We start from the raw sequence: 12614 nt of genomic DNA, 5'->3' as shown, positions 1-12614 counted from the left end.
CAATAGATCGATAGTAGATGACAAGGGAGCACTTAGAGCAACAATGTGAATGAGTGACAAAACCAGAATGATCGATGAATCAACAGTCGATAGCCAGTGATGTGTGAGTGAGAGGATTTGGAGAAACAATGTGAAACAAAGGAAAAAGTAAAAAAAAAGAAAACATGGGGCTTCACCCTGCTTTGAGATATTTGTGACATGGACAGTTGTTGGCAAAAACATATTTCTATCTAATTTGAGTAAATTGCGAGACAAACCCGATACATTTTACAATTTATAAAAACGAATCAAAAAACGTTTTGAGTCGTCTTCGCTATCTTTAAAATGTGAAATGGTTAGAAACTACCCAAACGTCATCTCAAACGCGTTTCCATATTCACTAATTCTACATTCTTGGCCCATTAGAACTAAGAGTTTATATATATATATATATTAGATGGATTAATGATGCCTCATTTTCACCTAGCCAGATGGAGAGAGCCAGTGTTTTTTTTGGGTTGCATTGATGATTTTTTTTTTCAATAAATAGAAAAAATTACATAATTCTTTTTGCTTCATAACTTGTTGATAGATTGAATTTGAAGAGAAGGAAATGAAGATGGTGAAAACATAATTCTTTTTATTTTCAATATATTAATATTATTTATACGAATAAAAGGAAGTAACGTAGAAAATTGGAAGTAGAATCTGAATTTTCTTGTCCAATTCATCAATGTGATTTAATAACATTTTGAATAAAAGTATTCAATCAATGCCCATCCCAACAACCCCAACCCCCCCCCCCCCTCCCCCCACCAAAAAAAAAAAAAAAAAAAAAGAAAAGTCAAAAGCTAATCACAAAGAAGGGCAAAAAAAAATTAAATGAACAAATGGTGGTGACCTTTAAATCTTTTTCTTTTTCCGGAAAATAACTTCTGTATCCAACCCGAACCCGTCCACCCTCCGGACGTGAACCAATTCCGACCGCCGAAACAGCGCCTTCAACGGTCCGATGCTGTACAGGTCATTCGCCGAGAATTTATCCGCCCGTCGAGATAGCGCCACGTGTAGCACGCACACGCCTCCAGGCTTCAACGTCCGTTCTATCTCTCCGACGAACTTCTTCGGGTACAGCGCGTGGTCGAAAACGTTGGAGAACTCGAAATCGAAAGTGTCGCCGTCGAACGGCTGGTGATGGAAATCTCCCCTTACCACAAGGGGCGGGTATGGGACCAGGTCAATGCCGACCGAGTCCGACACCCCGACCCTCCTCAAGGCCTCCACCTCCTGCCCGACCCGAGCCCCTATGCACAGCGCCTTTGAGCTATTGAACAGAAGCTGTTTCTGCTTCAACTCTTCGAAGAAGGTGGCGAAGACTCGGATCTTCCGCTCCCAGTCTCGCGTGGTCCATACCTTTCGGAGTTTCGGGTTCAGGGTCTTGTTGAGCTGGCGCTGGATGTAGGCTTGGTAGGAGGAGTACCCAGGTCGGATCCGGAGGTCGGGTTCGCCGGAAAGTTGGTTCCCCGGAGGCGGCTTGGTGAAGAATTGGCTGTGGGGTTGGAGAGAGAAGAACAGAAAGAACAAAGCCGAGAGGAGGAGGAATAAAGTGAAAATCTTGGGCACGTATGGCCTTGCTTGCATGGTTTTCATGGCTGCAACTGCATGCTGGCTTGAGAAGTTTTCAATTTCTTCTGTTTTCTGGGTATCCAAACAGCCAGAAACTTCTTCTTGTTGCTTCAATACGAAGAGAGAGAGAGAGAGAGAGAGAGAGAGAGAGAGATTAAGAAGAAGCCATCGATAAAGAGTTGGTTGATAAATAGTGGGGCGGTTGTTTTATATATGTATATGTACATGTACATGTATGTATATACTCATCATGGTAATGTACATATGGATAATAGTTGATAGCAACAACAAAAGTGGGCTATCTATTATATTGCCCGATGGCCGCTCTTTGCTTTCATATTGGGCAGTTGTTTAGTTGACATTTTCACAAGTGTCTATATCTTCCTTTCGAAAGTGCTCCAAATTGTGCGAACTTTGCAATTATTCATATCTTAATAATGACAATATTCGTGGGTGAAAATGAAATGTACGGTTCTGCTTAATTGAGAGTATATATTGGGAAGTTTTAGTTAATATTGCTTTTGATTGCCCAAAGAGAGAAAAGAAAAGGAGAGTTTTTGTACTTCATCTTATGAACTTATTGGGTAGTGCATATCTATCTATCTATCTATCTATAGATATATAGATACACATAACAACATTGCTTCAGGCCTATTTTACTCCTTCATCCAATTTTTAAAAGCCCTCAAATTTAGAAATGAGAAATTAATTAGAAAGAGTCTTATATTGATATAGATCCTGATTAATATCATCGTTTTCTGTAAACTTGCCTTAATTATCGGATCGGATGAAAAAGGGGGGTCCCATAGATAAAGCTTTAAGCAATATATTAATTAAAGGTAAAATTAGAATATATACTAATTTAGAATAGAGAGGTGGGCACAATGTTTGGAGCTCCCTTTATTGGCTTCAAGTGATTTGTTTGTGGGGACAAAACTTCATTTTCCAAAGTCGAATGCTTATTGGAGGGATAAAATCATGGCTGGCTAGCTGTATGATTTAGCCGATCCCTTTCTTATCATCAGTTAATTTGTGTAATGGGAATTTGTCTAACCTAAAGCCACTTTAATTTGGACAATCATAATGCTGCCCAGTGCCATTGATCACATCCATTAATTTGAATTTCAACATCACATCTGCACTGTTTCAGTATAATAATATATTGAAACAGTATTGTGAGCCCAAGAATTTCCAGGAGTCAAAACCTTGATGATTTGGAAAACCAAGTGCCACACTTCACAGAATAAAGGAAGAAGATGCCACAACAGTCAAATAATTAAATTGGTTAATAAATGAGAAAAAAAAATATTTTTTATAAGTAAGATTAGTATATCATTCAAGACTTGTACTAGAAGAATAATTAAAATTTACAAGACTCGAATTAAGATTTTGGGCTCGCTAGCTAGCTGGCACTATCACGTACCCCTTAAACTACAACTTCAATGGTTCCATGCTGGCTGAATGGACATTTTTTTCCCCCTTTTTCCAAGTAAAGCTTCATCACAGAGGAAACCCAAAGGGCAAACTAAGGTCCCAGATGGAAACCTTTACGCTAAGAAAGGATCTGGATATCATCTCCGGAGCCATCAAAAGGAACCCCATGACAAGGACAAGTGTCTGGCGCACACAATTATAATTGTAGGGCAATTATATATTGGTATTGCTTTGGTGCAGAGTTGAAACAATGTTTGAAGCTCTTTCCCAGGCTGTGCGAGCTGCTATATATATATATATATATGTATGAATTAGGATTTAGGAACCACTCCTTGTTCTTGACAAGGGAGGGTCCTCCCTTGAATTGCCCAGTTCAGCTCCTGGGAACAAGGGAGTCTGATTCCGATCCATTGAAGAGTGTTTGGTCCTAAAATATATATTCAATGACCTGGACCTAGTTTTAGATCCGATTACAGATATAGTAAATAGTTCGAATAAGGATCTATTAGTTCCGATTCAATTAGGACTTGGATCTGTTTAATATTAAGGGTCTTAGTTCCAACTCAAATAGGACTTGGGATCTGTTTAATAGTAAGGATAAGATCGCAAAATGCATGTTTTTGCCAAAGGAGAAATGCCTTTCCTGTTTCTGAATATGATCCCTCCTCCATAAGCCTGGCCGTTGAAGAAAGAAGCATATCTAGGTTGATTTTCAGGAAGTCTACTTCCAGCAACTCAGAATAGTTAACTGATTGATTGCAGTTTCTTTTAACTTGCTCTCACTAGTCACTTCCTCATTACTACCTGATGATGCACTAATATATACGTGCTCCTTGCCAGGCATTGTAATTTCATTGAGCAGGGGGGCATCTTTAATCTTCGTTTACCTTATTATTCCTTTTGCACCACATCTAGTGTGAAAGTGAGGCTAGCTAGCTGGATGGTGTGATCATGGAAGGTTCAGGTTTTGGGGGGTTGAGGGAATGTTTGAAAACCAGGCTGCTAGACCCACATCACAATGCATAAACACACGCAAGCTAGGAACTTTCATTTGTTAATTTGTCATGATTTTGTATATCTAGCTAGCCTTAACCTAGCTCCCAAGCAAAGCAAGTCCTATCTAAATGAGTATGCAAAATCATTAATGTAGATGGGAAATCCACTAAAGTGTAGCAAGAGCATAAGCGAAGATCAGCGAACAAGGCAGAGGAAACTACCAAGAACAGTAACCAAGCTATAAACCATTCTGGTTGAACTCCTCCCCCAAAAGGAAGGTCTCCTTAAAGTGAATATGGACGTTCAGGAACAACCCATGATGTCTTTTTGAATGTAGATCAGGACACTTCTGAGCAAGCATGCCAGTTGAAGCTGTAGTCCCTTTTGAATTACTTTAATGATACAATTCTACAAGTTAATAGCTAGGGAATAATCATCTGTTTGTGTCTTGAGTTTTGATGAGGGCTTATGTTCAATCCCAAGATAAAAAATTGCTAGTTAAGCAAGAAACTCTGTATAATCAACAGTGATTGTTGGCTGCATAAACATTAAAATTGGAAATCCAAAAATTTTCATTGAAATAGAAAGACATTGATAACTAATAAGCTGTTTAGAAATTGAAATTGGCTTGTCGAGCGGGGATTTGCAGACAGTACTGTGTAAATATAATAAAACCCAACTCTGAATCTTAATTTTCCATTCCAAAGACAGAAAAAGTGAAAATAAATCCAAGCCAAGGATGCCAAAGGATATAAGCTCAAAAAAATTTCAACAATATAGACATATTCTCCAAGCATTGTACAACAAAAGGTTTCATTAAAGAAAGGTGCAAGTACAAATTAGATTGATAATTCTCCAAGCATGGCAAAATCTATATATCATCACTAAGACCTCATCCTGTTGATCTGGTTCAAAGCAGGCTGCAGGATATTATACAGCACCCAAAGAACAGCTGGTGCAATGACAAAGAGCAGAAGCTGGCCCCTATTGTCACTTGCAGCATCAGCTACCATAGCGATTTCACTAGCACCTGCGGCAGCCGATGCATGGGGAGTAGTTGCAATGAACTGTGAAGCGGCCAGCCCCCCGAGTCCAAGCCCAATGATTACACCTTTGGTGCTCCTCATTCTGTCGATCTGGTTCAGTGCCGGGCGCAGGATGTTGAACAGCACCCAGGCAATTGCTGGGATGAGCGGCAGCAAGAGCGCGAGGCCCCGGTTATCCCCCTCTGCTATCTGGGCGATCTGCTGGGACGCCATGGCCGGATCAGATGAGCTGAGTGTTGTGAAGATGGCTCCAGCAAGTGCAGCTGAAAGGGTCGGATTGTCATGGTTCAATGATTTGGATGAGGAGGATGGGGCTTTTGGGAGGCTGGGGAGGGAGAGAAGAGTAGCGGCGGGTTTGGGGGTTGGCTTGAGAGGTTTGGAATTGGAGAAGCACTTGGCATTGAGCATGGCCATTGTCGTTGCTATGGTTGCTGCCATTGGATTGGATCTGATCGGACCGGATTTTTGCAGTGAAGCAAGCAGCAAGCAACTTCTTGTGGTTTTTTCTTCTTGTTTGGGATTACTTGGAGGAAGAAGAGAGACTAATGAATAATGGGTGTGAAGGAAGATGATGAAGTGAGCAGCTCTGCTAAGGAGGCAAATATGGGATCCAATAGAATTGTGATGTGTGGATTGTTCTCTTATCCACTGAGCATAGTTTGGTGAGATATGGACCTCATGTTCCAGTCCCTACCATCCCTTTCTTATCACTTCCTTGAGCACTCATTTTTCTTCCTCAGATCAAATCTTACATTATCTATGGTCAGCAACACAAAGCCCATCTTATGGAGGATTTGGGCTCTAATCACTTGTCAGACATGTATATATGTCATCAAGAATTTTTGATCTGGGCCTAATGTTAATGTGTCCCCATCATCGATCAGATCAACTAGTAATTAAGCTTATTGGGGCCCGTTCAGTACTTCCCCTGCAAATCTGTCCACTTTTTTGGTGGGCACTAGTTAGCTTATATCTTGATTATGAAATTTTTAAAATTTTCGTTAACTTCAATTGTAACAGCCTCAATTAGTTGCATATAAAAAATTCAAAATACTTTAGAATGTGAACGTTCTTCATACATTCAGCAGAATCAATGGTGAGATTGGACTTCCATAATGAGACTTTATTTTTTCTTTTTTCTGAGTAAGCAAATAGTTTGCATATATTATGAAGCCAGCTTGACATGGAACCCTTCTAATTAAGCAAGCAGATGCCTTGCTAACGTCTTTCTAACTGATGTGATAAGACCCAATACCTTATCGGCTCTAGTTTTTACATAAAAATATTGAAGTCAACAAGAAGAGGGTTCATTAAGTAGAATTGGTGCAAGCCCAGAAGCCTTGGAGTTGGCGTATATATGTGAAGAATGAAGATGCTCGTCTTTCTTTCAGAGCAAATTAATAAGTAACCTCATGACCAATGCCGCAAGTAACTCTCTCTCTCTCTCTCTCTCTCATATCAAAGTCCAATAATATACACTTAACGGCCTCTTATACTTTGTTTATTAATTAATTAAGCACTCACAAACACGTGTGATTACGTAGAATTAAAGATGGACCGTAGCCAGCCACTAATATAATTTAGCTGCCCTCCATCTGCATAAGTAATTTAATCGCACTATATATGTTTAATCAATTAATTACTGCTTTTTCCTCTTGAGTTAGTGTGTCAATGATCTGGCCAACCTTAATTTCTTAATTCAATTTTAATGAAGGATTAGCCATTTTTTCCACCTTGACCTTGCTCTGGTTTACGCATTCCCATCATGTTATGATTGATTAGTTAATTAGTTGCCTAGCTGATAGTCCCTCCATTGCAATAAACATAGAAAGTGTGCCGTTTCGATATTTTAAAAAAAATTTCAAATCATTTTTATAATTTTAAAAATATTTTGAAGCCATTTTGTAATATTAAAAAAATATTAAAAATGTGTTTCTTGTTTAGGCGATTATGTTAAAGGTGGAAGAAATTTTGTCTCTAATTAAAAACGTGTTTGTTATCCCGCAACCATATTAGAGAAGGTGGAAGAAATTTTGTCTCTAATTAAAAACGTGTTTGTTATCATGCAACCATATTAGAGAGGGAAGAAAATCCGTCTCTAACTAAGAACTTTAGTCATAAGACTATTCTTTTTTCTTCATTTTGTAAAAACTTGAATGCTCTGTCGCCACTGCCATTGTCTTTCCACTTTCTTGACTTTTCCTTGTACTATCGTTCCAGTTCACCACCATTTTCCTTCTATATCATCTCAATCTTCTACCATTCTGTTGTTCAATTTGTTGTCGTTATCTTTTTGTTTTCTTAATCTTCCCATGTTCCATCGTTTTATAAGCCACCATCGTCCTTCCATTGATTTTCGACCGATGACTACAAATTTGAGCTCTTTGATCGATGACCCAGCAAATGGAAACTATTCATCTTCTTATTTGTATGTATATATATATATATATATAGAATTTGTGCTTATATTTATTTGAATTGATGATGAAATTTATATTTATGTTTAATTGAATAATTATTTTTTTATAGTAAAAATTATATTTACTACAAAAGATCTATATATTTTTTATTTACGAGTTTATCCGCATTTCTATTTCTAAGTTTTTTTGAAAAAAATAACGTTTCCTATTTTAGTTTTATATTATATCTATTTTTTATTTTTATTTTCATGCAACCTTAATTAGAATGGCGCTATATGCATGATATATAAGAAAATTGTATACTGTATATATAATATAGCTAGGGTAGGTTTCTTAGAAGTTAGAATAATATTGTTGCTTGTAACGCAGCATATTATGATTAAGAGAATACACAAGATCTCATGCCCTCAGTGCCTAGTTCCGTTGGTAAAGGAAGGACACTCTCGGGCATTATTTTTTAGACCCCCAAGTTTCATGTTCGACTCTTGTTCAGGAGAGAAGTTCAGCGGCTAGAACGATTCTAAAAATTAGAAATCGCTTGTTGCCCTCACGTTTGTTGTGAAATGTTAGGGATCGAACTGGTTGCTGAGTCATCTGATTTACATTTTTTACTGATATCACGGGACCAAACAACATGGATGCTCGTGATAATACGTTAAAAAAAAAAGAAAAAAAAAATACAGAATATGTGTGTCTCCCCTGATTTGTTCTTGCGTACTTATTTTGCAGCAGCCTGCAGGTACAAAATAAATTAAGGCATGGATCCACACATTTTTCCCAATAAACTATCAGCCAGGGTTTCACAGAAATATAGGATGTCCCTAAGCACGGGTACACAGTATTTAGGATACCCATGAAAGGATACTAAGTGGCCCTTACGATGATCCCATTGTCCTCTTGCCCTGAATAATAATTAAATAATTTCACAGTGTACTCTATTATTTGAGACACCCCATCCGCCTTGGATGCTCATCACGACACGAGAGTGTGCGACTCAATCATTTTAGGTTACTCATAGGGTATTGTTATTTATTTCAAGTGTATTATGTCTTTTTTAGTTGCACCTCACCTATTTATATTAAACTATGCTTTTTTTCGTTTACACTGCATTTCTTTGAATGTAGAGCCGACTCGAGCATAAAGTTATCATCACTTAAGGTCCCGTGTTTACAAAGGTCCTAAATTTTTTTAATTTATATATATATTTTTATTTTTTTAATAATAAATATTTTATTAAAAAAATTGAGGTCAAAATAAAATCAAATTTTCAGTCCAAGTTTTTACGGACATCCAACCCAACAATCATTTTATAATGTTTTATTTTCCTTATTTTCTCTTCCTAATTTTTACGTTCTCTCTTTCTATTATTCTCAATTTTCTCTTTCTAATTTTTATCGTTTCTTCTTAAATATCTCATAAATTTTTAGATTGTAAATTTATTTTTGACTATAAATCTTTCAATTGCAACTCTAAAAAAAATTTCATTGTTCCCAATTTTGTCTTCTCAATTTTTACTATTTATTTGTTTATTGTAATAAATTGTTTAGTTTCTTTTGATCTCTCAGATATTATATTTTAATTAAAAATCCACTATTGTTAAGAGATTATCGTATTTTGTAGTTGATTGAACTTTACTTTTCTTTCTTCTTTAATTTAATGAAATGATAGAATTTTTTCGTAAAAGTGTATTATTTATTTTTTTTATAAAAAAAAATTAATACTCTTGAAAAGACCATGACAAACATTTTCGTCTAAGGCCTCCAAGTTAGTTGAGCTGGCTCTGATTGAATGCTAGTATCTAACGATATTTGTAGCAATTCTCATGCATACAATATTAAGTTAAAAGACAATATATGCGTAGGTATCGAATGTTGAATATATCTATTAATTTTTTTTTTTGTCGTTCGAGCACAACAATGAATTTATGAGATGGAAATGTCATTGTCAAGTCATCCAAATATGTAAGGAAATTAAAAAACAATCAGAATGCGCGAAGAGATTTTCATGCAAATACTACAACGCTTAAGTCAAACAGTAAAGATGTTGAAAGCTCGAGACTTGTATTCACACAAGTGTCAAAAATGTTCATTTTTCTAGAATGAGAGTCTGTTTATTTATATAAGAGTGTGGAGTAATCTTCAGTCCCCCAGAATTAGAATTTTTACAGAGGATGTTCATCTCTGCGTTTGATTGCAAGCATGGAATTTGAGTAGAAAGAAAATATTTTCTAGGCAATTGAATTTAGAATTAAATTCTACAAAAAATGTCAATTGAAGATATTTGATTGGCTTAATTTTCTACCTAGAAATTGCCTAAAAATAAATCAAATATACTACACAAAATATTCAAAAAATCAAATATATATACACAAATATACATACACAAGTCGAAGGAGTCGCCGCTGCCATCGACGTCCTCACTGGCCGCCACTGTCGCCATCGCCGTTCATTCCTCGGCTACTCCCCATCACTCTCGCTCACTATCTCTCGCTTGCCCTCTCGTTCGCTCGCCCTCTCTCTCGCTTAGTCCATCGCTGCCATAATTGGCTATTGTTGCCATCGCCAACTGCCCTTCCCCTCCTCCTCGTGATCGTCGGCCACGCTTCCCTTCCTCCTCAAGACTGCTGGCCGCACTTCCCCTTTTCTTCTCCTTTGTGCTTCCGCTCTTCTTCTTCTTCCCTAGAATTTCTTTTCCAAGCCCCCCCTAAGAATTGGTTTTCCAACAAAAGTGAGAATTGGGCATCACGTGAGCAAAAGTGAGAATTGGAATTACCTAGAAAATATGGCTAATCAAACACCACCAAAACTAGAATTTACATGAAAAATGGCTAATTTTTCATGAAAAAAATGGCCAATCAAACAAGCATTTGGAGAGATTTTTGGATATTGAAGTTATCTAGTTTGCGCGTTGTGTGGGACCCTCTAGTACTAGAAAATAGTTTGGTGATCTCTAGTGCGACAGTCGCGTGTTGGAAATCTCAAGCATAATAGTCTTGGGTGCGACAATCTCAGGCTCGACAATCTTAGGAGTTACAATCTCATGTTGGTAGCACAACAGTCTTAGTCATCGGTCTTTCGCCCAAGGTCTTCCGTCGTAGGGTTTTTTACCCAGGGTCTTTCGCCCATTTTTCGGGTCGACTTGTTTTTACTTTTTTAATTTTTACTTTTCTCTTGTCACTTTACACATAACTCATCAATCCTAAACTTAATTTTTTTTATGGTTGCATAGTTAATTGTTTTTGCTCAAAGGCATATCGGTATAGTTGTACAATTTTCTCTAAGATAGTATTTGTTATTTAAGTTATAGACGAAAAAGATAAAATTTAAAAATATTTTAGACTTTTGTCATTTACAATGTGTTTATTAAATTTATTTGGCGACAATTGGAATAGAAGTCATGTGATTTCTTATTTGTCATTTTTCAAATATGTTTATCTCTCCCTTATTCAGATAAGCATATTTTACACTTTACAGATAATAAAAAATCATGCATATGTCATCAAGTGCATTCTAAAAAATTTAATAAACAATTTGATAAAAATCTTAAAATGATTCACAGTCTGATCTTGACTATTCTATATTTTGTTTTGCAAAATATTTTAACTTTATTTTGATACAATCTTATCTTACTCATTTTAATAAACACTACCTAAAAAGAAACCCTTGCTAGAAAAAGAATCCCCTTGTAATGTATAACTTACTCTTTTGTCATTTATTTGTACAATTATTTTTGTGCTCGATACAAACCTTTAAATTTGTATCTTATATGATACAAAGGACTCAATATTATTCATTTTAACTCAAAAATGTATGGGTGGGATCAAGGTTATTAAAATTGAGATTTTAAGTGAGATAAAAAAATAATTTATAAAATTAAATCATAAAATTTTAAAGATAATTAAAAATACCCTTTAATGTATATAAATATATGTTCAGAATAACATAATTTTATAAAAAAAAAATATTAATATTTCTTAATAATATGATTATTACATTTTACAGCCATATTCCTTATAAACAAAATACATGTATGTACCTATTTTCAAATAATTTTATCTATTGATTTTAAAAATATTAAATAATATAATTTTTTTAAATATTAAATCCATCATATCTCATCATTCATCTATAATTAAAATTTCAAACATTAATTTATATATAATGTGAATTTCAAAATTTATCGAGTTTATAATATTGAATCGCGAGTTAACTTCGATTCTATAAAAATTTGAGTTTATAAGCGAGTTGACTCATTTAAATCTACATGACTCGTAAGATCGTACGAGCTGAATTGCGATTTTGACAATAATAAATGCGACAGATATGATGATTTTATTTAAAAAAATCCTATTTAATAAAGAAAATAGCCCTACGCTTGCAGTCATTGTAAAATTGTCCCTCTCAAACAAGCAATTTTACTCTAATCACTCGCAAATTATACTAATTGATTGTGTATACATATATATATATATAATGTATTGGACTTTCTCTTACAGAGAAAATTTTCAAGAATTAATAGTACATAATTGTCTGGTATGGATTGGAAAGGAAAGGAAAAAACTAGGCCGTTAATTATGTGACACAAGACACAAAGAGTAGTATTGTAGCAAATTATTCCTCCCCGTAATAATGCGGCTTAGGAATAAGGAAGTAATTAAAGGTTAACGTCACTTTCATGTGATATGGGCGGCCAGCTAACTACTTAGACTAGTGGTTGCTCTTCGCCGCCGGTGGTAACTTTTTAAGTTCTAATTTCTAGACCCTTTAAGTTGTAATAATTCTGTACCCTCTGTTGGTGATCGCATCATTGCCATTGTAGTTGTTGTCTGAGCACCTGATGATGATTTAAATCAAGCATGAAAGCCTGCCTGCCTGCCTGCCTGCGTTTACAGTTTCATTTATCTGCCTTTCTAAGAATATATGTGACTTCTGTTTATATGAGGTTAAGTTTTACACATCACTCTTTAAATTTATTGGAGGTTATTTTCAAGCAACCAATTCATGAGGATGACTCCTCTCTCTTTCTTTCTCACTATAGTTTTTGTGTCATTTCAAACCCGGCGGCTTAAGGGTTGGTGGGACTTTAGGTGATAAATATTTTAGTGGTCTTATAA

The 12614-nt window shown here is 35.8% G+C and overlaps 2 protein-coding genes across 2 annotated transcripts; both read right to left on the bottom strand.

Moving 5' to 3' along the window:
* Nucleotides 1-802: 802 nt before the first annotated feature.
* LOC127797676 (uncharacterized) lies at nt 803-1787 on the bottom strand. Its single transcript, XM_052330777.1, has one exon. The coding sequence runs from the start codon at nt 1627-1629 to the stop codon at nt 883-885; it is 747 nt and encodes a 248-aa protein (XP_052186737.1). The 5' UTR covers nt 1630-1787; the 3' UTR covers nt 803-882.
* Nucleotides 1788-4787: 3000 nt separating this feature from the next.
* On the bottom strand, nt 4788-5705 carry LOC127796216 (photosystem II core complex proteins psbY, chloroplastic). Its single transcript, XM_052328245.1, has one exon. It carries the CDS (start codon nt 5517-5519, stop codon nt 4920-4922), a length of 600 nt encoding a protein of 199 aa, XP_052184205.1. The 5' UTR covers nt 5520-5705; the 3' UTR covers nt 4788-4919.
* Between the last annotated feature and the right edge of the window lie 6909 nt (nt 5706-12614).

The sequence above is a fragment of the Diospyros lotus genome, chromosome 3, assembly GCF_014633365.1.
Source record: "Diospyros lotus cultivar Yz01 chromosome 3, ASM1463336v1, whole genome shotgun sequence".
In the NCBI taxonomy this organism is placed as follows: Eukaryota; Viridiplantae; Streptophyta; class Magnoliopsida; order Ericales; family Ebenaceae; genus Diospyros; species Diospyros lotus.
Note: the sequence above shows the minus strand (reverse complement) of the source record. Positions and strands in the feature narration are given on the sequence as shown.